The sequence below is a fragment of the Podarcis pityusensis genome (genome assembly GCF_964106645.2).
Source record: "Podarcis pityusensis genome assembly, chromosome: 2".
Taxonomy (NCBI): domain Eukaryota; kingdom Metazoa; phylum Chordata; class Lepidosauria; order Squamata; family Lacertidae; genus Podarcis; species Podarcis pityusensis.
Window position 1 is genome coordinate 121,790,033 of NC_138029.1, and position 27,132 is coordinate 121,817,164.

The 27,132-nt window shown below is 48.0% G+C and overlaps 3 protein-coding genes and 1 long non-coding RNA gene across 6 annotated transcripts; 2 read left to right on the forward strand and 2 right to left on the reverse strand.

Moving 5' to 3' along the window:
- Window positions 1–2,195: 2,195 nt before the first annotated feature.
- Window positions 2,196–11,368, reverse strand: LOC308470295. Its single transcript, XR_013982348.1, has 2 exons — window positions 11,170–11,368; window positions 2,196–3,323 (listed from the first exon to the last, which is right to left on the reverse strand). It is a non-coding gene; the product is annotated as an uncharacterized lncRNA (long non-coding RNA).
- Window positions 4,564–8,603, reverse strand: LOC308470039 (uncharacterized protein). 2 transcript variants are annotated; one of them, XM_080993266.1, is made up of 3 exons: window positions 8,499–8,603; window positions 5,951–6,077; window positions 4,564–5,587 (listed from the first exon to the last, which is right to left on the reverse strand). In XM_080993266.1, the coding sequence occupies exons 2-3, from the start codon at window positions 5,979–5,981 to the stop codon at window positions 4,800–4,802; spliced, it is 819 nt and encodes a 272-aa protein (XP_080849392.1). In that variant the 5' UTR covers window positions 5,982–6,077; window positions 8,499–8,603; the 3' UTR covers window positions 4,564–4,799. The 2 variants fall into 2 exon arrangements, with proteins under 2 accessions (XP_080849392.1, XP_080849393.1); XM_080993267.1 differs by lacking the exon at window positions 8,499–8,603 and having other exon boundaries at window positions 5,961–6,077.
- On the forward strand, window positions 9,093–15,692 carry LOC308469432 (uncharacterized protein). Its single transcript, XM_080991887.1, has 4 exons — window positions 9,093–9,391; window positions 11,713–12,562; window positions 12,778–12,850; window positions 14,178–15,692. Exons 2-4 carry the CDS (start codon window positions 11,768–11,770, stop codon window positions 15,587–15,589), a joined length of 2,280 nt encoding a protein of 759 aa, XP_080848013.1. The 5' UTR covers window positions 9,093–9,391; window positions 11,713–11,767; the 3' UTR covers window positions 15,590–15,692.
- A 138-nt stretch (window positions 15,693–15,830) lies between these two features.
- Window positions 15,831–26,621, forward strand: LOC308469429 (uncharacterized protein). 2 transcript variants are annotated; one of them, XM_080991880.1, is made up of 6 exons: window positions 15,831–17,724; window positions 19,613–20,218; window positions 21,426–21,552; window positions 22,565–22,641; window positions 23,717–23,843; window positions 24,443–26,621. In XM_080991880.1, exons 1-6 carry the CDS (start codon window positions 17,302–17,304, stop codon window positions 25,378–25,380), a joined length of 2,298 nt encoding a protein of 765 aa, XP_080848006.1. In that variant the 5' UTR covers window positions 15,831–17,301; the 3' UTR covers window positions 25,381–26,621. The 2 variants fall into 2 exon arrangements, with proteins under 2 accessions (XP_080848006.1, XP_080848007.1); XM_080991881.1 differs by having other exon boundaries at window positions 24,446–26,621.
- The last annotated feature ends 511 nt before the right edge of the window (window positions 26,622–27,132 follow it).

Genomic DNA, 27,132 nt, shown 5'->3' on the forward strand with positions numbered 1-27,132 from the left:
AGGATCAGCGTTTTCCTTCTCCTAGATGGGCTCCCTTCCCAGGTGGAGGAGCCCCATTTGCCCCTCACTTCCCTATACAGTCATACCTCTTGTTACGTTTGCTTCAGGTTGCGCGTTTTCAGGTTGCGACCCGGAAGTACCGGAAAGGATTACTTCTGGGTTTTGCCGCTTGCGCAGACGCGCAAAATGACATCACGCGCACACGCAGAAGCGGCAAATCGCGACCTGCGCAGATATGGGTTGCGTTCTGCTCGTGTTGCGAACGGGGCTCCGGAACGGATCCTGTTCGCAACCAGAGATACCACTGTACAGCACACAGGGCCGTCTTAAGCATATGTGGCGCCGGGGTGCAGAGATCCGCCCCTCCAGGTTGACCAAAGTTGTTGACCTTTTTATAGGGCGGGCTGGTGAAGCGCGCACAGCACAGCTGGCCTGACCGGCTGCCTTAGCAGCAACAGAGGAGCTTGAGGCGGCAGCAGTGGCAGCAGCGCAAGGCCGGGCGCCTGGGGGTGGGCAAGCCCAGCCCAGCGCAACAACAGTCGAGCCTGAGGTGGTGGTGGCGACTGAGTGAACCCAGGCGCCTTGTGTGAGCAGCGTGCGCTGGGCAGGTTCTCTCGACGGTCCGCCAATCCCAGGAGCTCCGACGGGTTCTGCTCCGCTCAGCAGCGGCTGTCGGCTCTTCCCAATCCCCGGACTCCAAATCTCGGCCCCGGACTCTTGGCCTGGCACCCCTGGGAGCCTGGGTGCCCCACACCCCTAATGCCTATGGGTAAGACGGCCCCAACAGCACGTGCAGAAACCACCTTCTTGACCGTTGGAACCTCTCTTGGTCTCTTGGCAGGTTTTGAATAAACATTCGCAAACTTTTTATTGGTAATACAGTGGTACCTCAAGTTACATATGCTTCAGGTTACAGACTCCGCTAACCCAGAAATAGTGCTTCAGGTTAAGAACTTTGCTTCAGGATGAGAACAGAAATCATGCTCTGGCGGTGCAGCAGCAGCAGCAGCAGCAGCAGCAGCAGGAGGCCCCATTAGCTAAAGTGGTGCCAGTGGCATAGCGTGGGGGGTGCAGGGGGGGCCGGCCGCACCGGGCGCAACATCTGGGGGTTAGGGGGCGCAAATCCACGGGTTACGGGGCGCAAATTACTTGCTTTGCTCCGGGTGCTGACAACCCACGCTACGCCACTGAGTGGTGCTTCAGGTTAAGAACAGTTTCAGGTTAAGAACGGACCTCTGGAACGAATTAAGTACTTAACCCGAGGTACCACTGTACAGTGGTGCCCCGCAAGACGAATGCCTCGCAAGACGGAAAACCCGCTAGACGAAAGGGTTTTCCGTTTTGGAGGTGCTTCGCAAAACGACAATGCCTTGAGAGTTCCTGCGGGGTTTTTTTCCCTCCCCCCTTTTTTCTAAGCCGCTAAGCCACTTATCAGCTGATCCGATCAGCAGATAAGCCGCTAAAAGCCGCTAAAAGCTGCTAATAGCGCTAATCCGCTAATCCGTCAATGGGCTTGCTTCGCAAGACGAAGAAACCGCTAGACGAAGAGAATCACAGAACGGATTATTTTCGTCTTGCGAGGCACCACTGTATATAGATAGATAAATTAAGGATCTTTACAATTTTATAATATGCAGAGAATAACATGTGCTGAAAAACCAGAGAGAGGAGCTGAGGGAAGTCTGGGGTGGGTGGGAGGGTGAGTTTTTCTTTTTTGGGGGAGAGGGGAGGAAAAAATTGGGGGGGGGGAATGAGGATGATGTGTTTTTGATAAATTGTTATGTTGAAATTCCTAATAAAAAATATATTTTTTTAAAAAAGGAACCACTCTTGGTCTCATCCGCTCAACCCGCCTGTGTTCGCATGCAGGGGGCGTCCCTAACTCACTGAGGGTTTGAGACCCATCAGCTGCCCTCGCCTGGTTTAGCCAGCCAGTCAAAGCCATTTCCTGGGATTGTGGCCGCTGTTGCATGCAGACAGCTACTAGGAGCCACAGGTGAGATCTGAGTGCAGGTTGGAGACCAAAGGTGGACAAACCACCCCAGAAGGAGCATGGTGTCCCCCCCCCCCCGAGGTACCACCTCTCCCCTAACATTCCTTTGTTAAATCATTTTTATTAATTTTCCAATAAAAATATCCAATTAACATATCATATCATAATCCAATAAAAATAAAGAAATAAAATAAAAAAGGTCGAATTATTTTCCAAATTATAATTTTTAATTTTTTGGGCTTCCCATAGTCTGGACCTTGAAGCATAACTCCAAATCTCAAGCCTGCCTCTCGTCGTTTCCATATTTCCCACATCTCGATTTTAACACACTGACCTCTTGTCTCTGACTCTACGATTCTCAATCATGTCAGAAATCATAGTATCCTTTCGTCCGCTGAATACAACTTTATTTGTGTAATATAGTTTTCTGACTGTCTTTTTGCTAGCGCAGCTTCATCTGGCTCCATTCCAATCCGGGCTGTTATCCAACTCTCTGAATCCCCTAACATCCCATAATAAAAACATCACTGGATTCTACACAATGAAACCTGATCCCACAATGCATTTGTTGCTCTTTCAGGTGCTGCGGGGCTTATTTCCCCCACTCATTGTTCCACTGTTATTTAAAAACATAAGGTAGGCAAGTTGCTACACACTTTTGCCGTTGTCCCAGTTCATCCCTCGAATACCCAAAGAAAGAAAGATGGATTAAATGGCAACACTGAAAGAAGAATGGGGGAAACAGGTGACAGTTATTAATGGAATTTTCAGAAACAACTGAACCAAGATTAACTCTTTTTAAAAGTCATTTTATTTTTGTGGGGGCAAAAATCCTTTCCTCTTCCGTATGCCCCCTCTCCCATCTCAAATCTTTTCTGGTCCCCCCCCCCAACCCTCCAGAGCTTATTTGGGGAAAACTCCTGGAAATATTGAGCTGAATGTCACCCATAATATGTAAAACAGCAAGACAGGGAACTGTTACATCACCACCAAATTTCCAGGTTTTTGCAAAGGAAATAGAGAAGAATAGGTGGTAAGGAAAGAAAATGGAAGATAACCCCTTACATGTTCTCCGTATAAAATTCCCACATTGACCCTTTTTAAACGTATTGACTTTACTCCTCCTTGTATTAAATTGATGCCAGTTATCCTTCTCAGGATCCTTCACCGGGAAACTATTTCCCTTAGCTGCTACCAAAAATATATACAGACATTCATACAATAGCCGTAAAGGTAAAGGTAAAGGGACCCCAGACCGTTAGGTCCAGTCGTGACAGACTCTGGGGTTGCGGCGCTCATCTCGTTTTATTGGCTGAGGGAGCCAGCATGACTAAGCCACTTCTGGCGAACCAGAGCAGCACACGGAAACGCCGTTTACCTTCCCACCGGAGTGGTACCTATTTATCTACTTGCACTTTGACATGCTTCCAAACTGCTAGGTTGGCAGGAGCAGGGGATTCGAACCGCCAACCTTCTGATCGGCAAGTCCTAGGCTCTGTGGTTTAACCCACAGCGCCACCCGCGTCTCTACAATAGCTTTACAAAACTGTTAATATAAAACCGGGGAGGTTGTAGGGGCTTGGGGGATATTAACAAACATTTCAAATCATCTGGTCGTTCCAAAGGTGTTTAAACTTTCTTCCAGCCTTGTTCAAACCTGGGGGGAGTGGGGAATAAATACAGCTTCCCTGATGAGCCCAGGTTAATTTTCTCCAATTTTCTCCCAGTCGTTCCCAACCTGGTGCCCTCCGGAGCTTTTGGACTAGAATTCCCATGTAGTCTGGTGCTGGTGGGAGTTTTAGTACAACTGGAGGGTGCCAAATTCATGATGTCTGTCATATCCCAGCTTCCAAGTCTGGGTACCAGGTTTGCGTTGCACATTCAGATCTAGCTGCCATCAACTTATTTTTTTAAAAGTGCCATCTCATCCTTTGCTACCTGCCCGTTTTAGAAATGTTAAGAAAATGACCTTGGGATTATTATTATTATTCACCCACCCTTCCCCCAAAGACCCCAGGGCGGGTTGCAACAATTAAAACACAAGCTTAGTTTTTAACAGGGCGGGGTTGAGTTGGATCGGCTCGTATTTCTTCTAGCTTGTATTCTTGCTTTTACAGTTTCTTCCTAAGTCGTTTTTAGTTCTCTCTGCTGGAAAAAAAGGGGCCTGGAAGAACAGGATTTCTGTCTCGCCTGTCTAGCAATGTGGCAAAGATGGGCGGGAAAGGGAACAGGCAAGCATCATCCTTGCATCGCCGGGGGTTGGACTAGATGACCCGTGGATCCCTTTCAACCCTATAATTCTATGACCAATAAGCAGCCCAGGGCACATTTCCATGGGAATGACAATTCCCAAGACTCGCAACCCAGGGAAGTGAGACCCATGGGCAGGATAGAGAACAATTTTGGAGGTGGGGGATAATCTGATTCAGGCACTCAGAGCTGTGAGGTACCAAGAGAATTAAGCCCTTCCCACTGGGGGGAAGGAAGAGTGGTGTATTTAGTGCTCCCACCCCCACCCCAAAGCAGGGTGATCTCTCCCCCCCCCCGTTATAAAGATTTCAGAAAAGGGAAAAGAAATCTTGAAATATTCTGTACAACACTGTAACACCCTTCCAACACAACATTCTGGCAAAGAGGGTTTCTCCCCTGTGAGTTCTCTGATGTGAAGTAGGATTCCTCCTGAACCCCTTTCCACAGTCTGTTCACTTTTAGGGCATCTCCCTCGTCCTGCTAAGTCTTCTGCTGCAATATTCAGCCCCCCCTCCTTCTCAACATTTATGTGGTTTCTCCGGCGCTGACTCTTGTCTCAGGCCTGTTCCACCCTCCATAACTTAACATGGTTGCTCCCGTGCTCCCCTGTGTAGATTATCTGATGAGCCGTAAGGAGCTGGCTCGGACTCAGGCCCTTCCCACACTCCACGCATTTCGGGCTCAGCCCCTGTTCGCACTCCATGCATTCCGGCGCTTCTGCCTGAGCGTGTTTCTTTTTATGCCTGTTGAGACTGATGCTGCGACTGAAGTTTTTCCCGCACTCGAGGCATTTGTAGGGCTTCTCGCCGGTGTGGGTTCTTTCGTGCGCCGTGAGGATGGAATTGCGTCCGAAGCTTTTCCCGCACTCGAGGCATTTGTAGGGTTTCTCCCCTGCGTGGCTTCTCTGATGTCTCTTAAGGGTCCCGCTCCTGTTGAAGCGCTTCCCGCATTCCACACACTCGTAGGGTTTCTCCCCCGTGTGGATTCTCTGATGTGCAGTAAGAGTCCCGCTGTCGCTGTAGCTCTTTCCGCACTCCACGCACTGATACGGTTTCTCCCCTGTGTGGGTGACGCGGTGCCGATTGTAGTCCGATCTGCATTTGAAGATCTTCGCGCACACGGGACACTGGATCCCTCGCTTGCCTTTGGGATCTTGTTTTGGGATCAGGAGTTCATGGCCTTCGGCCGCCTTGGAAAGGGAGGATTTGATTTTCTTGTTCTTCGAATGCTTCACTTTCTGCCTTTTTGATGCCTTTGGATCCTTGAACGTCTTCTGTCCTGCTACTTGCTTCATTGATTCAATAGAAGGTTCCTTCTCACTTTCAGTCTCCTGCCAATCACCCGCTGGGGGCAGAGGGAAGGAAAGAAAAATAAAACCCCACAGTTAAACATGGGGAAAAAGAACAGTGCACCAAAGAAACTCGAATTAATTCAGAACAATTAGAAATCATTTATTACATTTGCATACAGCCTTTTCCTCCAAGGAGTTTAAGGTGGCAAACATGATTCCCTCCTTCCCATTTTACACTGGTGTAAATGAGATACGGTGTCCTTGCTAGTACACCACTGTTGTCCCAAAGCTGCTGGGAACTGCAGCTCTGTGAGAAGCGAACTACAGTTCCCAGAATTCTTTGGGGGATATCATGCAACTCTGCGCTAGAAATCCATCCCTTCAGTAGCCCTCAGCCATGGAAAAAGTGCCTTTACCTGCACAGACCTCATTACCAAAATCCTCCATCACGACTTCCTTGTAATGAGTTCTTTAGCCTGGATCCAGGAGATCTCACTCCTCTTTGGGGGGGTGCACACCCGCCACCTCCAACGTCACCAGTTACTGAAAGAAAGAAAAAAGGACTTTCAGTTTGAAATGGTTGTGGGAAATTGCAGGCAAATATAACTAGCAAGCGTAGGGCTAGTTAATGCACGAAGGGGTTAAGACCACAGAAGTATATTCCTAGACTCAGGTCATGTTCCTGGAAGGAAGTTAATTTTCCTAGTTTGTTTGTTTTCTTTCATCTTGTGAACCCACCTTGCTCGCTACAAACTCAGACCGCTGTTTCACTATATTTTATATCCAAAGATTTCTGTCTGTGTTTGTTTGTTGCTGCATGGATAAATGCACGAACCTGACTTTAGGAACTTTGTAAGTAAAGTATGCCACCTGCGTCTTCCTGCACTGCAGGGGTCGGAGTAGATGACTTCTGGGGTCCCTTATAGCTCCCAGGTGACAACTCTGCAAAACGATCCACCAGATCAGCTTTTATTTTCCCCTCCAGAGCAAAGGAGTCCAGCCAAACTCTCAAGAGGGGGTCTGGAGAAGACCCTTTACCCCCTTGAACAGCAGCAACCTCAGAGGGAAGGAGGGGGATAATTTATTTATTGCCACTGCCTTGATGACATAAAGTGAGGAGGAATTAAAAAACCTTTTATTGCGGGTGAAAGAGGAGAGCGCAAAATATGGTCTGAAGCGCAACATAAAAAAAACCCTAAGATCATGGCCACTGGTCCCATCACCTCCTGGCAAATAGAAGGGGAAGAAATGGAGTCAGTGAGAGATTTTACTTTCTGGGGCTCCATGATCACTGCAGACGGTGACAGCAGTCACAAAATTAAAAGACGCCTGCTCCTTGGGAGAAAGGTGATGGCAAACCTAGACAGGATCATTAAAAGCAGAGACATCACCTTACCAACAAAGGTCCGTATAGTAAAAGCCATGGTTTTCCCAGTAGTGATGTATGGAAGTGAGAGCTGGACCATAAGAAGGCTGATCGCTGAAGAATTGATGCTTTTGAATTATGGTGCTGGAGGAGACTCTTGAGAGTCCCATGGACTGCAAGAAGATCAAACCTCTCCATTCTGAAGGAAACCAGCCCTGAGCGTTCACTGGAAGGACAGATCGTGAAGCTGAGGCTCCAATACTTTGGCCACCTCATGAGAAGAGAAGACTCCCAGGAAAAGACCCTGATGTTGGGAAAGATGGAGAAGGGGACAAGGAGAAGGGGACGACAGAGGACCAGATGGTGGGACAGTGTTCTCGAAGCTACCAGCATGAGTTTGACCAAACTGTGGGAGGCAGTGGAAGACAGAAGTGCTTGCTGTGCTCTGGTCCATGGGTTCATGAAGAGTCGAACTCAACTAAATAACTAAACAACAACTGCCTTTAGACTAGAGCTTTTGAAGGCAAATTGGAGCCGAACAGGCTCTCTTCAGGTTCAGGAACTCCAAAAGCAGCTCCCCCTCTGGCTCTGGAGCATGAAAGCCGCTCCACCTCTTTCTGTGTGGCTGGTGGCCCCTCCTTCCTTGGGGGTTTTTAAACAGAGGTTAGATGGCCATCTGTCTGTCCTGAATGCTTTAACTGAGATTCCTGGATTGCAAGGGGGTTAGACTAGATGAGTCTCAGGGTCCCTTCCAACTCTGCAATTCCATGATACACCCCCTACAGGGACTGGATGGAGCTCTTAGGAAGGAAGATCCTGCAATTGAGAAAAATGCAGTTTTGAAGCCAGTAGACCAGGAGACTCTTAATCCCAGGGTTGTGGGTTCAAATCCCACATTGGTTAAAAGATTGGCCTCAACTAGGGCCAGGGCCTTTTCAGTACTGGCCCTAACCTGGTGGAACATTGTGTCACAAGAGACTAGGGCCCTGCAGGACTTGACATTTTCCGCAGGACCTGCAAGACAGAGCTGTTCCACCTGGCCTTTGGTTTGGGCTTGGTCTGATCCTTATGTTTCTCTCCCCTTATGGTCTTGATTTATCAGCTACTTTAAAATGAGGCTGCATTTTAAATTGCATTTTAACCTGTATTTTAAATTGTGTTCCCCCCCCTCTCTTTTCCCCCTTTTATGTTTTTACTATGATTTTATTGGTGTTTAGCTGCCCTGACCCCGGCTCTAGCCAGGGAGGGCAGGGTATAAATCAATTTTTTTATTTTTATTATTATTATCCCCGCATTGCAGGGGGTTGGACTAGTCTGGGTCCCTTCCGACTCTACAATTCTACACGATTCTATGGCACTTTGCAGCTGCAAAAACCAAGATTCTTGGGACCGTGGAGTCGCCTTCCTTATAGCCTCATTTTTTTGTGCGTTTTTTTAAGAGAGTCTGTTTCTCCTCTTCCAGGAGCAAGGCTGCTTCTTCTGCACCAAATCAGCCCTCAAAAGAGCCTTGTGCAAGGGGGGCACCCAGCTGATGGATCCCCATTTTGCAACCTGAGCTCCTGGGTCAAAAGGAAACTCTGAGCCTCTGAACCCTTTACCTCTTTGGTCCTGCCCTGTGCAGCATCTGCCTCCCTGCCAAGGGACGTCGCCGGGCCTCCTTCCCCTTCCTGGAGGACCAAAGCAAGTGGCTCACTCTGGCCTCCCCTCCCCTCAACTTGACAAACTTCCTGCCCCTCTAGGAGCCGCAGCTCAGTGTTTTTAACCATCGGAAGACTGAGCGTCAGAGGCTGCCTTCTCCTAGCTTTCCCCTGCGTCTGCCATGCGCCCGGTATTTTCCGGACAGAGGATGGGCGGGATTCTCGGGAAGCGGGGGAAATTATATACCGCACTGTACAGTGCTGTATACACAACCAGCCGAGTGTCCGGGAAAATCCGGGTGTGTGACAGTCCCTTTCGGAAGTGTTGAGTTATTGGACTAGATGACCATTCTGTACCCTTCCAACTCCACATTATACGAAGTGTTTAAAGGGGTGTCCATGGCACGTTGAAGGAGCGGGAATGTAATTGGCTGCAAATAGAAAAGAGCTGCCGGGGTGGAGAAACCGAGGGGATCAGGGTTCAAATTCCCATGGATTGAGCTTGGGCCCGGCCTACCTCACTAGGTTGTTGTGAGTGTATGTGTTGGGGAGGAGGAAAGAACCTGGCCCACCACCATGAATTCCTTGGAGAAAAGTTGGGACAGAACTACAATGTATAAAAATACAGTGATAATATTCAACCTGCTTGCGTTCAGTTCAAGCAGAAAAGGACCTTTAAGGGTTAAGGGGAGAACAGAGTTCTCCATTTCCCCCCACCCTAGAGAGGAAGGAAATGGAAAGCAAGGGGGGCCGCAATGAGAGTTGCACCTTCTATTTCTAGGAACTGGGTTTTTGTGTTCCTGTTTTGGAGAAAATTGGAGGAGGCTTATGCCTGTGGATGCTGAGTGTTAAAGGTACATTCATTTTTTTAAAAATGGGGGGAATATAGGGGGCTGGTTGGACTTGGGAGAGGGGCGGCTGCAAGAGGAGGAGAGAATGAATGGTAGTGGAAGGGATCACTGTGCAGTGGCAGAACACCTGCTTGGGGTGCAGAAGGTCCCTGGAGTGATGCTGCCAGTCAGTGTAGACAATAGGTAAAGTTAAAGGGAGTCCTGACCATTAGGTCCAGTCGTGGCCAACTCTGGAGTTGTGGTGCTCATCTCGCTTTATTGGCCGAGGGAGCGGGCGTACAGCTTCCAGGTCATGTGGCCAGCATGACTAAGCCGCTTCTGGCGAACCAGAGCAGTGCACGGAAACGCCGTCTATCTTCCCGCTGGAGTGGTACCTATTTATCTACTTGCATTTGATGTGCTTTTGAACTGCTAGGTTGGCAGGAGCAGGGACTGAGCAACGGGAGCTCACCCCATGGTGGGGATTCAAACCGCTGACCTTCTGATCAGCAAGCCCTAGGCTCTGTGGTTTAACCCACAGCACTACCCGCGTCCCTAGTGTAGACAATAGTGAGCCTATTTAAAAAGCTCTTCCTTTTGAACCATGAGGACCAGCACCTTCCTTGAAGGGAAGGGGCCACAGCTCAAGGGTGGGGTGCCGGCTTGCATGTAGAAGGTCTCAGGTTCAGTCTGCGGCATCCCAAGCAGGCTCCCCTACAAAACCCCGGAGAGTTGCCGCTGCCAGTCAGTGCCAGCAGTGCTGAGGTAGATGGGCCAAAGGTCTGGCTCAGTAGAAGGCAGCTTCTTTTGTTCAAAGGATTCTCGGAAATTAGGGGTGACTCACAAGCAACAACATCCAGTGCCCTTTTAAAATGTGTTGGGGCGGGTTATTGAGTTCTTTTTGTTTCAATTATGTGTTTTGTGTTTTTATATTGTGATTTTATCTCATGAACCGCCCTGAGACCTGCAGGCATAGGGCGGTATACAAATTTAATTAACAACAATAACCACAAGAAACCCTTGGCAGAGGGAGGGGCAGCCCCACTAGATGCAAAAATGCAAAACAGTAATTTTTCTGCTATTCATAAAATGGAAAGAGTTGGGCAGAATCGGGTCCCTCCACAGAATCGTAGAAAGGGATCACCAGGGTCATCTAGTCCAACCCCCAGCAGTGCAGGTTGCAGGAATGATGTAGTCCAGCCATATATATATGTATTCTGTTTTACAATTTAGAATACTCATTTAAACATCCTTATAATATCAGTGACTTTCCTTCTTCTCTTTCCATGGTTCATTTTGGATAGCATAAATCCCTGCATATTTTATATAAACTAAACCATTCAGTATGCCATTATTGCATCAATCAAAACTTATTTACACTGTTGAATTTATATTAATGCTGCCCACGTTTTCAAAAATACACATTTCTCTCCCCCATATATTCAACAAACATTTTCCAGTCTTCTCTAAACGTATGTTCGTTTTGTTTTCTTATTCTATATGTTAGGTCCGCAAGCTGTGCATATTCCATCAGCTTAAATTGTCATCCTTCTTTAGTTGGGACCTCGCTCATTTTCCATAAACCAGCCATTTTCGAACTGTCACAGGTTCACCATCTGTGGCCCAAAAGACAACCAATTGCTGCCAAATATTGTACCACGACTAAGAATAGCGATGCTGCCCCTTCAGGCTCTGATAGAAACATAGATAAAGGCAAAGGGACACCTGACCATTAGGTCCAATCGTGGCCAACTGGGGTTGCGGCGCTCATCTCGCTTTATTGGCCGAGGGAGCCAGCGTACAGCTTCCGGGTCATGTGGCCAGCAGGACTAAGCCGCTTCTGGCGAACCAGCGCAGCGCACGGAAACGTCGTTTACCTTCCCGCCGGAGCGTTACCTATTTATCTACTTGCGCTTGGACGTGCTTTCGAACTGCTAGGTTGGCAGGAGCAGGGACTGAGCAACGGGAGCTCACCCCATCGCGGGGATTCGAACCGCCGACCTGATCGGCAAGGCCTAGGCTCTGTGGTTTAACCCACAGCGCCACCCACGTCCCGCGATAGAAACATAGGAGGCGGTTATATTCAGGCAGAGGCTCTCCAAGATTTCAGGCAGGGGACGTTCCCATCCATGCCAGGAGAGGTCAAGGATGAACCAGGGGCCTTCTGCATGCAAAGCAGATGTTCTGCCCGTGAGCTATGGCTCTCTTAAGTCATTATGAACATTGGAAGCTGCTGTCTCAGATCATTTGTCCATTTGGCTCAGTGCTGTAGACACTGGCTGGCAGCAGCTGTCCAGAGTTTCAAGAATAATAATACACAATTTCATTCTTTCCTACATTTGCAGAACAAGACAAATGGCCTGAGCTGAGAGACAGGCATCCCCAACCCAGTGAGTGAAAATGGCTGCAGAAATCCCAGCAGCCTCTCTGGGTCTCCAGCTCCAGTGGGCAGCAGAGGCCGGTGCGGAGACAGGAATTAAAACGGAGCAGGCGGAATTGGCAAGGCTGGCACCAGAGATGGCACCAGAAGGGACTGACTGTCTTGGGGGCACAGAGGGACTGCGTCCGAGCTGGACGGAGCCACAACGTATCAAAGAGGAGCCAGAAGAGGAGCTGTCGTCCCGGCAATGGGAAGCCCAGTGGCAGGAATTCCTCCGGACTGTGCAGGCCCCACACTCTGGGGGAGAAGGAAGCCCACAGCTCCTAGGGAATGGGGCATGGGGCGAGGTGAAGCCTTCTGGGTCCTCCTTTGAGGGAGCAGCCGTTCCCAGCCAGTGGGCTGGAGCAGGAGACAGCAAGACCAGTCTGCCTCCAGGAACAGCTCAGCCGGCTGCTTCCAGACCAGCCGCTGCCAGCCAGGGAAACATCGGGCAAGCAAAGGAAATCAAGATGGAGGACGTCAGCAGCTCTGAGGCTCATCGCCAGCTCTTCCGCCAGCTCTGCTACCAGGACGCCCAGGGCCCTCGCGAGGTCTACGGGCTCCTGAGGGAGCTTTGCCATCAGTGGCTGAGGCCAGAGAAGCACACCAAGGAGCAGATCCTGGACCTGGTGATCCTGGAGCAGTTCCTGGCTGTGCTGCCCTCGGAAATGGGGAGCTGGGTGAAGGAGCGAGGCTCAGAGGGCTGCGTCCAGGCCCTGGCCCTGGCAGAGGAATTCCTCCTCAGGCACCAGGAGGCGGAGAAAGCGGGAGGGCAGGTGAGAGAAGCATTTGGGGGCCCAGAGTCGACAAAGGGGTTAAAGAAGTGGCCATTTTGCTTAAGAACATGACTCCTCGATCACCCAATGAACGGCCGTGGCTCTCCGAAGTTTCATGCAAGGAATACTCCAAGCTATACATATTGAGAAGTGAATGTGTTCTCTCTTGCTCTGCAGGGGCTGAATAGGAAAAATGTTTTCTCCTCCTCTTTCAGGGACTGAGGACCATTGCAGAGGCGGCTGCTTGTGTCACCGAAGGAGAAAAGCAGGAAAACAGGGTGACTTCAGGTAAAAGTTTACAGGAAAATGGGATCAAAATATCTGTGTGTCAGATAGGGCTGGGCGATATCTGGTTTTCAACATCGCAATACAACCTGGTATACCAATATATCACAATATATCACAATGTCTGAAAGTATTGCAGGAGGCATGGTCACTTGAGAAAAAAATTTCTCTATCTGTTTTCTCCATGCCCAGAGTGGCTAGAGAAACCCAGGCAGATGGATGGATTATTATTATTATTATTATTCCATTCATAATTTGATAGACTTCTCTTGTGTCGCCTTTTACTTGATTTTTTCCCCAAACCCTTGTGGGAGAAAATTTGTTTTGGGGTTCAACACAGCTCACACCAAATTCACAATTAGACTTAATGTGGTAATCCATTAGAAGGCAAAGTCCAGAGAGTCTGTGATTGCTCTCAAACTGTATAGGAAAATGCACATCACCTTGGCTGTTTCTGACGGATTGGATCCTAAAATTCCTAGGCACTTCGTCAGCTGATGTCCCAGAAGCGTGTACAGTGGTACCTCGGTTTACTAACTTAATCCATTCCAGAAGTCTGTTCTTAAACTGAAACTGTTCTTAAACCGAGGTGCACTTTCCCTAATGAGGCCTCCTGCCACCAGAGCTCTTCCACCAATCGGATTAGACTGATTAGACTGAGGTAAAGTTCTCAAACCAAAACACTATTTCCAGTTTTGCGGAGTTTGTAAACCAAATCGTTCTTAAACCGGACTGTTCTTAAACCAAGGTACCACTGTATTTGGAATGGAGGCGTCGTGTAGTAATAATACACACAGAGTCAAAGGTCCATCACTAAAAGAAAAACTTTTACTAAAGACAAAAAGGCTTCATTACAACAAAAAACAACAACTGCAGAGTAAAAACTGCAAACGTGCAAGGTACAAACAAAAGTGAGAGAGAGAGAGAGAGAAGCTTGCTGAGCACACAAATTTATCTCTCCTAGCTCAGCGTGACCTTGAGATAGTCAAAACAATATTTGCAACAGAAATGAACCTTCTAGAATGAACTAGAATCTTCCAGCATTTTCCAGTTTCTTCCCTCAAAGATTTTAGCCATGATAGTTTCATCCTCTGGCCAAGCACCTCATTGTCCCAACCTCTATAATCCATCTGCACTCCTTAGAAACACTTACTCAAACCACTTTTTTTGCAGTATGTGCAGACCCTTTCTCATACCTTATCTGCAGTTGTCTTTCACTCTAGCCTCATAATGGGTTTAATAGGATTTCTACCTCACGCTGCAACCTTTTCTCATGGGAAGTTGCTCCTGTTCCGTTAATTGAGGCTCGTATCTCCCTCTCCTCTTGCAGGTGTTGGCGGAGAAAGCGATCAAGATGGCAAAACGCTGAAAGGGGAAACTGAGGCAAAGCAGGCATGGAGGACAAAACTTGTTGCTCCTGAAGGCGACAATGTGCATGAAGTTCAGATCAAAGAAGAATATTGCGTTGGAAACGACAGGACTGAATTCCCTCTATGTGCAAAAAACTTAGCTAGTAGGTCACGCCTTAGAGCAGACAGGAGAATGCACGCTGGGGAGAAACCGTTTAAATGCGCCGACTGTGGGGAGAACTTCAGTAGCCGGAAAAGCTACGTTATCCACCAAAGAATCCACACAGGGGAGAAACCTTATAAATGCTCGGACTGTGGAAAGAGCTTCAGGCAAAGGATACAGCTTACCATTCATCAGAGAATACACACAAGCGAGAAACCCTTTACGTGCTCAGAGTGCGGAAGGACTTTCCGATGCAGCTCGAACCTCATTTCCCATCGGCGAATCCACACGGCGGACAAACTCTTCCGATGTTCGGCGTGCGGAAAGAGCTTCAACCAGAGCAAAAGTCTGACGTTGCATCAGAAAATCCACATGGGGGTGAAACCCTTCAAATGCTCAGAGTGCGGGAAGATCTTTAGCAGGAGCAAAAGTCTTAACTCGCATCTAAGGATCCATATGGGGGAGAAGCCATATACATGTTCGGAGTGTGGGAAAAGCTTCAGTAGAAGAACTAGCCTTACTCTGCATCAGAGAAGCCACACGGGGGAGAAGCCGTACATGTGCATCCTGTGTGGAAAGAGGTTCAGCAGGAGCTCGAACCTTCGGTCTCATAAGAAAATCCACACAGAGGGGAAACCGTATAAGTGTCTGCAGTGTGGAAAGAGCTACCGTCACAGCATCACCCTTGGTATTCATCAGAGAAGCCACACAGGAGAGGAACCTTATATGTGCCCAGTGTGTGGGAAGAGATTCGGTCATAAGCATCACCTTACTTCACATCAGAAAATACACACAGGCGAGAAGCCATTTGCCTGTTCCCTGTGCGGAAGGAGCTTCAGCCACAACATCAGTCTTAAGAGACATCAGAGAATCCACACAGGGGAGAAGCCGTATAAGTGCTCGGAGTGCGGGAAGGACTTCAGTCGAAGCACCAATCTTAGGTCCCACCAGAGAATCCACACGGGGGAGAAACCGTACACGTGCTCCGAGTGCGGGAAGAGCTTCAGTCGGAACACCAGCCTCACTTACCATCAGAGAATCCACACAGGGGAGAAACCCTATAAATGCCCTGAGTGTGGAAAGAGCTTCAGTCGGAAAACGGGTCTTACGTCTCACCAGGAAACCCACAAAGGGAGGAACTGTATCGGTGCTCGGAGCGTGGAAAGAGCTTCGACAGTCACACACCCTTTAACTAACGCGAAAGAAACCGTGGAAGGGAAAATGGAGTGAATCCCAATGAGCACAGAAAGAACTTGGTGCTGGCATGCAGATCTTCCAAATGATCCTTCTCCAGAAGGTGGTGTATAAATAATTTAGGCTGGATATTTTCCGGCCTTTTTTTAAAAAAAATTGTTGTTGTTTAGTCGTTTAGTCGTGTCCGACTCTTCGTGACCCCATGGACCAGAGCACACCAGGCTCTCCTGTCTTCCACTGCCTCCCGCAGTTTGGTCAAACTCATGTTTGTAGCTTCGAGAACACTGTCCAACCATCTCATCCTCCGTCGTCCCCTTCTCCTTGTGCCCTCCATCTTTCCCAACATCAGGGTCTTTTCCAGGGAGTCTTCGCTTCTCATGAGGTGGCCACAGTCTTGGAGCCTCAGCTTCACGATCTGTTCTTCCAGTGAGCACTCAGGGCTGATTTCCTTCAGAATGGATAGGTTTGATCTTCTTGCAGTCCATGGGACTCTCAAGAGTCTCCTCCAGCACCATAATTCAAAAGCATCCATTCTTCGGCGGTCAGCCTTCTTTATGGTCCAGCTCTCACTTCCATACATCACTACTGGTTTTCAAATTTAGAAAAATGCAAAAAAAAAAAAAAAAAAGCTTACGGTGCAAAACATGCCATAGTACGTTGTATAAATAAGTAATACACAATTAACTGGCTCAGGCCTAAAAATACAAAGGAAAAATGCAGAAGAGAGAAAGGGAAGAGTGTGTTTGTGTCTTTGTGTGTTTTGCCTCGCTCGGGTATTTCCTTGAACTCTGTGGACGCCTCTCGCTTGTCTGGATGAAGGATGGAGGTTTGGGTATGTGATCACCAGAGCCTTCACAGCAGACCTCATGATCAAGGTTTCCCAAACTTGGGTCTTCCGCTGTTTTCGGACTACAGTTCCCACCATCCCTGACCACTGGTCCTGCTAGCTAGGGATGATGGGAGTTGTAGTCCAAAACCAGCTGGAGATACTGGGCCAGATGGTATGCGGAGAGGGGTCCTCCTCAGGGAAAGGTAACTGGCAGACAGGTACTATTGCTATTTCCATTATAAAAGCCTTTATTTTCCATTATAAAGCCTTTATTTTGTAGCATAAAGTTTATACACTGCTTGATTATGTTTTAAAAAACACACCTCAAAGCGGTTTACAAAGAGAACGAAAGAGTGAAATAATCAGTAAAAAAAAAACCCTCTTAAAACATTCAAAAGATAAAATCAACAATAAGCTAAAAACAGATGCAGCGGCACTCTACATATCTGGGTTTAATAAAAATAAATGTTTTTAGCAGGTGCTGAAAGAGCACAGTGAAGGCACCTGCTTGATGTCCCTAGGCAGGGAGTTCCTAAGTGAAGGACCTGACACACTAAAATATTGATTTCATACCAATGGAGAACGGGGATTATGTGGCAGCTGTCAGTTCCGCAGACAGAAGTGGTCGAGTGGGCAAATACATTTTATTTTCTTTTGTAAAATTCAATCTTTATTATTTTTAAAAAATATACATTTATACAACACACTGTTTTTGTTTGTAACAAAAAAAGAAAATGATGGCAACTGAAGCAAAGGTACTTTGTATACCTCACAATACACATGACACTACAATTTATGAAAGAAAGAAAAAAGAAAATAAAAGAAAGAAGAAAAAGTAGTTGAGGTTTTAAAAAAGACTTCCAAACATTCTCATTGCACGTTATCTGTTAAATACACTTTTACCGCAGTCTACGGCTGCATGCACTCTATATACATGAAAAGCACGTGGCTTCCCGCAACAGGAACTATAGTTTCCCCCCTTATGGTGCTACAGTTCCCGGCACCCTTAAACTACGGCTCTCAGGATTCCTCTTTTTGGGGGTTTAGTCGTGCTTTAAAAGCACGGCGCGCTTGCAAGCTAAGGGTTAAAGCAAAGGAGTCCCGCTTCCTAGAGAGGCGGCTGGAAAGAAGGAAGGGATTTATGAATGGGAAGAGTCGCATCCTGCCCCTCCCCCACGACTGGGGGAGTCGGAGGCGGCCTTTGATCTCCCTCCCCCGCCCCCCACGCGCGGCAGCCTTCCTCTGCCTCTCTTCCTTCCCTCCCCCCTTTCCAAACAAGGGATCTGGTGAGTGCAAACCCCTCGGGGTGAACTGGGGTCCCCGGAGCTGCTGTGGAAGGAGGGTGAGTGGGGAAACTGAGGCAGGGGGGAGAAGGAAGGCTGGGATTGTTGGAAGGGGCCTCACGGAGAGACCCCAGCCGGCGCTTCAAGGCGAAAGGCAAGGAGGCAGCCTCAGATTCAGGCAGGTTTCAAAAGAGGATGCGTGGAACGGCATGGACTTGGAAAGGGACCCCGGGGTCATCTAGTCCAACCCCCTGCCATGCAAGGAATCCCCGGGTGGGCTCGAACCACCAGCCTTCTTGTCAGCTAGCTTCCCTTTCCTCCGTCGGAGGCAGCAAAATTGATGATTTGCATTGACTGGTCCATATCCAACATTATTATTGTTGTTATTGTTATTGTTGTTCACGGACAGACTTTCATCTATAATAAAAGTACATATTAGCCTCTCTGTTCAATTCATAGAGTTATTTCTACAGGCCATTTACATTCTGTGTGGGACACTGCTATCATAGGCAACGTGCAACATTATTATTATTTTTAATTAAATTTCTATACTGCCCTTCATCCAAAGATCTTGTGGGGGCTGCAACGAAGAGGCGAGAGGCAGGGAGTCGCCTTCTATGAGAATACTGTAGTCTTGGGCTGGGGGATAGTTTGGGGGTTTTCATACCTTTATTTTAGATCTGGTTACATAGGAATTGTTCAATCTGATTGCGTATTTTTGGGTGTTCCATTTATTGTTTATGATTGCTTTTGTTGTGCCGCAATTGTGCATTTTTTCCATGTTGTATGGTCTGAACTGATACCATGGCTCATTCCGTAGAGCAAGAGACTCTGTATCCCAGGGTTGTGGGTCCGAGCCCCACTGGGTGAAGAATTTGTGCATCGCGGGGGTTGGGCTAGATGACCCTTGGGGTCCCTTTTATCTCTTTTATAAATCTAACTTTGGAAAGGTGGCATACCATAAAAATTATGTGTGTAGGTATGTATGTTGTTGTTTAGTTGTTTAATCATGTCCGACTCTTCGTAACCCCCTGGACCAGAGCACGCCAGGCACTCCTGTCTTCCACTGCTTCCCGCAGTTTGGTCAGACTCATGTTCGTAGCTTCAAGAACACTGTCCAACAGCGGCAGTCAGCAGCCCGGAGCCAGCCTGGTAGCGCAGTTGTCTCTGGCTGGCTTCGGGAGCTGCTCGCTGCCGTGGCGCCCGCCATTTTGCCTCGCCGGAAGTTCCCATATGATGTGTCTTGTGCCGTTGAACCCATCACGCAACATTCATTCCCTGCTAATATATCTACAACACTTAAAATATAAATCCGGGGACATTAAATGAAATCCGGGGACATTCCAGGGACGGATTTTGTCTGGGAACAGATTTGTAAATCCAGGGACTGTCCCCTGGAAACGGGAACGTCTGGTAATCATAGGTTAGAGGGTTTGATGATGACCCAAGAGACCTAGGTTCGAATCTCCGCTTGGCCAGGACGCTCACTGGGCAACCGTGAGATAGTCATGGATCATAGCTCTCAACTTTCCCCTTTTTTAAAGGGAAATTCCCTTATTCCAAATAGGATTCCACGCAAGAAAAGGGGAAAGTTGACAGCTATGCCTGGATTCTCAGGCTAACCTACCCCACAGGACTGTCGTTAAAATGCAGAGGAAGAGAACACTTTGAGCCCTTTGGAGAAAAAATGGGATAAAAATGCAGTAAATAAATGAAAAAATACCAAGTCTGTGCATTGATCTACCTCACTGCAGAGTTATCTATGCTGACTGCTGGTGAGAATTGAACCCAGGATCTTCTGCATGCAGGACAACTGCTTTACCCCTGAGCTATGGCCCTTCCTGGATTTTGCAGCTTTTATTCTGTGCCTCTTTGGCAGATGAATTCCCTCGCTCCCACATCCTCATTCCCAGCCTCTCATTTCCCTCTTGCTTGCCTTGTTTACAGGAGGAAACCTTCATCCTTAACCAGGTGGATTTCCAGTTTTTCCTGCAAAGTACCTTCTCTGCTTGGCGACATGTGCAATTGACCTGTTTCCTATGCTGGATTCGCCTCCACCCTAAATCCCAGGCCGTCGGAAGATTCGGCAGCGAGGGAAGCAGCCGCTCCCGACCTCTTGAGAGCCACGGATCGAAGATGGGAGAGCGGGAGCTGGCTGGGTCCCTAGCAAGACAGGACCCTTGCGTCACCCAGACTAGGAGCAGTGGGGGATTCTGGGAAAGAACCGCGCAGGAGATCCCGGGCAAGGAGGTCGTCCTCAGCTCAGATGCTCAGCGCCAGCGTTTCAGGCATTCCCGCTACCAGGAGGCCGAGGGACCCAGAGAGGTTTGCAGCAGACTCCACCATCTTTGCCGTCAGTGGCTGAAGCCAGAGAGACACACCAAAGCTCAGATCCTGGATTTAGTGATCCTGGAGCAGTTCCTGGCTGTCCTCCCCCCGGAGATGGAGAGCTGGGTCAGGGAATGTGGAGCGGAGACCAGTTCCCAGGCGGTGGCCCTGGCCGAAGGTTTCCTCCTGAGTCGGGCAGAGGAGAAGAAGCAGACAGAGCAGCAGGTGAGAGATTCATCCAAGCAGAAGCTTATTTTCATGCAGTGTAAGACTGGTACCTCGGGTTACATACACTTCAGGTTGCATACTCCGCTAACCCAGAATTATTACCTTGGGTTAAGAACTTTGCTTCAGGATGAGAACAGAAATCGTGCGGCGGCGGCACAGCAGCAGCGGGAGGCCCCATTAGCTAAAGTGGTGCTTCAGGTTAAGAACAGTTTCAGGTTAAGAACGTACCTCCGGAACGAATTAAGTACGTAACCAGAGGTACCACTGTAGTCTGTATTGGCTTGTGGTCTCGTTCTGCCTGCCAGAGGCAGTAGACGTCTGTGAATTTCAGTTTCTGGGGTTTAAAAGGCAGGAAATTCCTGCCTTTGTTCTCAGGTCCTGTTTGTGGATTTTCCAGAAGAGGGATCTGTTTGTCCACCGTGAGAACAGGAGGCTGGACTGAATGGACCACTGGATTCAGCCAACAGGGCTCTTCTTAACCTTCTTGTTTTAGGACTCTCCTTATTTTTGAGATTGCAAGTTGTTTTAAATTGTTTTTAATATTGTATTTTCATGTTGCAAGCTGCCCTTGTGCCTTAGCATGAGAGTGGGTAGTAAATCCAATAATAATAGTAATATTAATGACATTAAAATAGATTCAGGTAGGTAGCTGTGTTGGTCTGATGCAGTCAAAATATATTTAAAAAAAATTAAAAATTGTTCAGTAGTACCTTAGAGACCAACTAAGTTTGTTCTTGGTATAAGCATGCACACAAAAGCTTATACAGTGGTACCTTGGGTTGCAGACGCTTCAGGTTACAGACACTTCAGGTTACAGACTCCGCTAACCCGGAAGAACAGAACAGAAATCGTGCTCCGGCGGCGCAGCAGCAGCAGGAGGCCCCATTAGCTAAAGTGGTGCTTCAGGTTAAGAACAGTTTCAGGTTAAGAACAGACCTCCGGAACAAATTAAGTACTTAACCCGAGGTACCACTGTATTCGTAAATGTATGTGTAGAAACCGGCTTCCTTCACAAAAACATCATTTGCATTTCCCACTCCACCCACTATGTGGCCCTCAGAATGTTGCCCACTATGCGGCCCTCACACTGGGAAAGCCTCCTTTCATCTTCTCAGAACTCAGAACCTTGCCTTTTGCTTGCATCCTTTTTAAAAATGATTATTTCTCTCCTCTCCCTCACCTGGGTCCCTTACATCGCTTCCAGCCCCGGACGCTGCCAGCAGAATCGGTTCCCGCTTCCTCCGAATCCGAGATGCCTCCGTCGGACTCCAGTCGGAGTCGGCCCTCCTGGGGGATTGCGCAGGAGGGCGAAGGGAACCCCAGCTCCCCGGGTAAGAATGGGCAGAGAAGATTTCAGCTTCTGCCGGGTGTGCGTAGGAATATAATAACAGTACTGTGGTACCTCGGGTTACAGACGCTTCAGATTACAGACACTTCAGGTTATAGACTCCACTAACCCAGAAATAGTACCTCGGGTTAAGAACTTTGCTTTAGGATGAGAACAGAAATTGTGCGGCGGCAGCAGGAGGCCCCATTAGCTAAAGTGGTACCTCAGGTTAAGAACAGTTTCAGGTTAAGAACGGACATCCAGAACGAATTAAGTTCTTAACCTGAGGTACCACTGTATAATCTGCCTTATCCTGATTCAGACCATTGGGTCTATCTTAGATTAGTGTGTCAAACGCCGACTGGCATATTTGAATCCTGGCGTCTCCCAGAGTCCTAGCCGGAGACTCTAACCACTACAACACACTGCTGTGCGTGCTCTCTCTCTCGCTCTCTCTCTCTCTCTCTCTCACACACACACACTTTCTCTCTCTCTCTCTCTCTCTCTCTCTCTCTCTCTCTCCTGAAACACTAAAAAAATGTTCCTAAAGCAATGCAATGGTTCCCACCATTGTTGTTGTTGTTGTTGTTTAGTCGTTTAGTCGTGTCCGACTCTTCGTGACCCCCTGGACCAGAGCACGCCAGGCACTCCTGTCTTCCACTGCCTCCCGCAGTTTGGTCAAACTCATGCTGGTAGCTTCGAGAACACTGTCCAACCATCTCGCCCTCCGTCGTCCCCTTCTCCTTGTGCCCTCCATCTTTCCCAGCATCAGGGTCTTTTCCAGGGAGTCTTCTCTTCTCATGAGGTGGCCAAAGTCTTGGAGCCTCAGCTTCAGGATCTGTCCTTCCAGTGAGCACTCAGGGCTGATTTCCTTCAGAATGGAGAGGTTTGATCTTCTTGCAGTCCATGGGACTCTCAAGAGTCTCCTCCAGCACCAGAACTCAAAAGCACCCATTCTTCGGCGATCAGCCTTCTTTATGGTCCAGCTCTCACTTCCATACATTGTGTCATTTCAGGTGCAGGCATGCCAGCGGCCACGCAGACTGAGCCTTCTCCTCTTGCTGGTGGAGGGGCACCTGTGGCACCTAACCAGGTAGGTAGAAGTTTGGGGACAGGCTGGGTGCCTCTGTCCCTGGGCTTCTTGTCAAAGGACAAAGGACACACGGCGAGAGGCTGCGTGACACCCTTTGAGGGGCAAAGTTGACCTGCTCAGCCTCGCCCTCCCTGCCTGGGATCCTTAGAAGGAGGAGCAGACTGAACACAACACCTCTTAACTGCTGCCAGAATTATTATTGGTCAAAATTGGTGGTGGGGGCGATGAGAACAACACCCTCAAGAGAAAATCTGGGGCATCATATGCCTGGTTACCAATATGGTGGAAAAACAGACCTGATGATTTCGTTTCCAGTCTTGTAGACCGTTCCAGAGCATTTCAGAGTGATGTGCAACACGATTAAAATAAGTTGAAATGCCAAAAAACCGAAACAAAACAACAATAAAGCCATTCCAATGTAGCACGGACAGCGAGCCCCTTCTGCAGTTGTCACAGGGTGACTGACATGATTTTATATCTCCTCGCAGACACAGATAAGCATGTGACCTGGTGCGTAGCACTCTTTGAAACTGCCGCTAGGAAAATTAGAGCAAATTATATAGCCGAGGTAGCCACCAACTGTAAAGGAGATGAATTTATTTGACCCTATCTACAACAAGCTATATTCTTTCTTTATCACCAAACTCCGAATATAATTGCACACTGTATTAATTAACATTATTTTTTAATATATTAGTGGCCATGAGATAATTTTAGCTTATAAATTTTATTGTTCAATGTCTTAATTTGTATATTAAGGTACTTTTATAGCTCTGTTTAGAGTAGGTAATGTCTTGATAATATAAATGTTGTAAGTTTTTTGTATCAATTCAGTATATTTTCTTTTAATTGTTGAATGATTCTGTGTACATTGCGGCAGCCTTTGGCTATGTGCAATAAAACTGATTGACTGACTGACTGGTGCTAAGCCCCGCCCACCAGCCAAACTGGCCTGTGGTTGGTGAGAGATGCCAGGATGTGGCTTACAATAATTGATTATAATAGTTTGTTTAATGATGAGGATCCGTCATATAGTCTGCAAGGAGAAACTGTTTTCTTCTTCTTCCCCTTCCAGGTTCCGGTGACGTTCGAGGAGGTGGCTGTGTATTTCACAGAGGAGGAGTGGTCTCTGCTGGATCCGGGCCAAAGAGCCCTGCAGTGGGAAGTCATGGTGGAGAATTATGGGATTCTGGCTTCTCTGGGTAAGGCTGATTGATTTAACAAAACCTATATACTGCTTGGTTGCATTTTTTTTTAAAAAAAGAAGCAAACTTCGAAGCACACGAAAATGATAAAACATTGAAATTCTCAAGAAAAGCAACTAAAAGCAGGTAATTCAAAAGACGATTAAGAGATCATTAAGATGATTAAGAGATAAAACACATGCCTAAAGAAAAATGCACTAAGCTGTCAATTGGCAAGGAGTTCCACATTAACATTAAGTGCTGCCACATTAACAGATAGATTTCTTACATTGTTTTGAGTACAGTGGTACCTCGGGTTACAGACGCTTCAGGTTACACACTCCACTAAGCTGCCTTATCCTGATTCAGACCATTGGGTCTATCATAGCTTAGTGTGTCCAATGCCTAGAGTCCTTATCTAGAGGTTCTGCACAGGAGTCACCTTAAACAGCATCAGAGGCCTTTCACACTGTATTTTCAGTTAATGGCAATCAGCAAAATTAGTTTAATATTGGCCAGATCTGCCTTACATTCTGGCGTGAGCAGCAGCAGTCGTTCCCTCATTTAGAGGCTCCGTTTTTTCCTTCGATCTTACTAGTTTTCTCTCCTTCCTCCAGCAGGAGATGGGCGGAAGAACGGGAATGAAGAAACACCATGCACATTCTCCTTGGAAAAAGCCAGATGTTCGGAGGAGGAAGAACAGAAAAGGGAAACTGAGGCAGAAGAGAAGAGGGGAAATCCCTTCCTCGCTTCCGACTTCCGCAAAATCACAATCCACGAAAAGACGGACGCCGAAAAGAAGCGGATCGTGTGCGCCGTGTGCGGGAAAAGCTTCAGCCGCAAATCGCACCTTAACGAACATCAGAGAATCCACACCGGGGAGAAACCCTACAAATGCGCCGAGTGTGGCAAGAGCTTCCGCCGGAGCACGGACCTCTCTTCTCATCAGAGAACCCACACGGAAGAGCAGCCGTTCAAATGCTCCGAGTGTGGGAAGAGTTTCCGGGGGAGCTCGGACCTCCGGTCTCACAAGCGGATCCACACCGGGGAGAAACCGTACGCCTGCTCCTTGTGTGGAAAGAGCTTCAGCCACAGCATCAGCCTCAACTCTCATCAGAGAATCCACACGGGAGAGCAGCCGTTCAAGTGCTCCGTTTGCGGGAAAAGCTTCACGCGCAACACGGGCCTGACTCTGCACCACAGAATCCACACCGGGGAGAAGCCGTACACTTGCTCCTTGTGCGGCAAGAGCTTCAGCCACAGCAAGAGCCACGCCATCCACCTCAAAGTGCACGCAGGGGAGAAACCCTACACATGCTCAGAGTGTGGGAAAAGCTTCATCGGGAGCTCGTATCTTAAGTCACATCAGAGAATCCACACAGGGGAGAAGCCCTATACGTGCCCAGTATGTGGGAAAAGCTTCAGGTGGAGCACAAACTTTAATGAACATAAAAAAATCCACACGGGGGAGAATGTGGTGAATCCTAGGAATCCCTGGATTGGAGAAAGTCCTCCTGGTGGGGCACAGTTCTTCGTAATGGAGGATTCACTCTAAGGCAGAGCTTCACAAACTTTCCATGTCGGGGACGCACTTTTGAGACATGCATCATTTTGCGACACAGCAGTTCAGTTTTACTAGCAAACCGGAGGTTAAACTCGCGAGACACACTGCAGCCAACTTAGCGTAACACGACACACAGTTCGGAAAGCTCTGCTCTGAGGAGCAAGGAAGGCTGTAGACCAGGAGTCAGCAAGCTTTTTCAGCAGGGGGCCAGTCCACTGTCCCTCAGACCATGTCGGGGGCCAGACTATATTTTTTTGGGGGGGGGATGAACGAATTCCTATGCCCCACAAATAACCCAGAGATGCATTTTAAATAAAAGGACACATTCTACTCATGTAAAAACATGCTGATTCCTGGACCATCTGCAGACCGGAATTAGAATGCAATTGGGCCAGATCCGGCCCCTGGGCCTTAGTTTGCCTACCCATGTTGTAGAGACGAAAGCTCTCCCAACTAACAGAGAATCCTAAGCTCAAAATGTAGCAGAGACAAACTGTTATCACAAGAGGGAGAATCAGTGAGTGTCAGGAGGAAACTGTGGTGGAAGACAACACTGGGAGCGGCCGCTGGGACCATATAACACCGGTCCTAAAATATCTACATTGGCTCCCAGTACATTTCTGAGCACAATTCAAAGTGTTGGTGCTGACCTTTCAAGCTCTAAATGGCCTCGGCCCAGTATACCTGAAGGAGCGTCTCCACCCCCATTGTTCAGCCTGGACTCTGAGGTCCAGCACCGAGGGCCTTCTGGCGGTTCCCTCCCTGCGAGAAGAGAGGTTACAGGGAACCAGACAGAGGGCCTTCTCGGTAGTGGCGCCCGCCCTGTGGAACGCCCTCCTGACAGATTTCAAGGAAATTAATAACTATTTGACTTTTAGAAGACATCTGAAGGCAGTCCTGTATCAGGAAGATTTCAATATCTGATGTTTTGTTGTGACAACCCAGGATTTACAGAATGTTGACGGCACATTCTTCGTAAAGAAACCAGAATTTGAGCAGTCTGTACAATCTGTCAACTGAGAGAGAAGTAACCCTGGTCTGTCTGAAGGCAGATGCCGGTGTATATTTTTATTTATTTATTTTGCTGGACTTTCCGACTCTCGATTCCTGGTGCGCTTCATTTTAACTCTCCACCCCGAGAGTTATCTGTCCCATGCCTGATAGCATCGTCTCGCTTGTGGCGTTCCATTGTCTGTGTGTTGTGTTAATAAAGATTTCCCCTCTAACTTGGATTGCAGCCTCTGTGTCTGTTTTGCAGGCATTTGAAAATATTAGTGCTGCGATATATTTTATTGCGGCTTTCTTTTTTTTAAAAAAGAAACACCACATTTTTATTGCATTTTCATTATACAGAAATATAAACTGAATAGACGTAAGAGAATACAAGCGTAAAAGCAGCAGAAGGGAAGGCAATATTAAATCTCTAAATTTCCAACTAAGCGTCAGGAAGAACTGCCCAACTGTAAGAGCTGTTGACGGTGGAATGATCTCCCTCAGGAGGTGGTAGACTCCCCTTCCCTGTCCGGATGCTATAGCTGAGATTCTGGCATTACACGGGGTTGGACTAGATGACCCTGGTGCCCCTTCCAACTCTACAACTACGGATTCATATAGCATACAGTGGTACCTTGGTTTTTGAACGTAGTCCGTTCCGGAAGACTGTTCAACTTCCGAAACGTTTGAAAACCAAGGCGCGAAGGGCGGCCTGCAAATTTAACTGAGAAAATGGAAAAACAGCAGAAG

Excerpts from the sequence above, each read along its gene's own strand:
- LOC308470039 (XM_080993266.1), bottom strand. The coding sequence starts at position 5,981 with ATGGAGGATTTTGGTAATGAGGTCTGTGCAG. Across the intron at positions 5,588-5,950 it reads TGGTAATGAGGTCTGTGCAG|CGGGTGATTGGCAGGAGACT; the intron begins GTAAAGGCACTT and ends CTCTGCCCCCAG.
- LOC308469432 (XM_080991887.1), top strand. The coding sequence starts at position 11,768 with ATGGCTGCAGAAATCCCAGCAGCCTCTCTGGGTCTCCAGCTCCAGTGG. Across the intron at positions 12,563-12,777 it reads CGGAGAAAGCGGGAGGGCAG|GGACTGAGGACCATTGCAGA; the intron begins GTGAGAGAAGCA and ends CTCCTCTTTCAG. Across the intron at positions 12,851-14,177 it reads GGAAAACAGGGTGACTTCAG|GTGTTGGCGGAGAAAGCGAT; the intron begins GTAAAAGTTTAC and ends CTCCTCTTGCAG.
- LOC308469429 (XM_080991880.1), top strand. The coding sequence starts at position 17,302 with ATGCACTCTATATACATGAAAAGCACGTGGCTTCCCGCAACAGGAACT. Across the intron at positions 20,219-21,425 it reads AGAAGCAGACAGAGCAGCAG|CCCCGGACGCTGCCAGCAGA; the intron begins GTGAGAGATTCA and ends CATCGCTTCCAG. Across the intron at positions 21,553-22,564 it reads AGGGAACCCCAGCTCCCCGG|GTGCAGGCATGCCAGCGGCC; the intron begins GTAAGAATGGGC and ends GTGTCATTTCAG.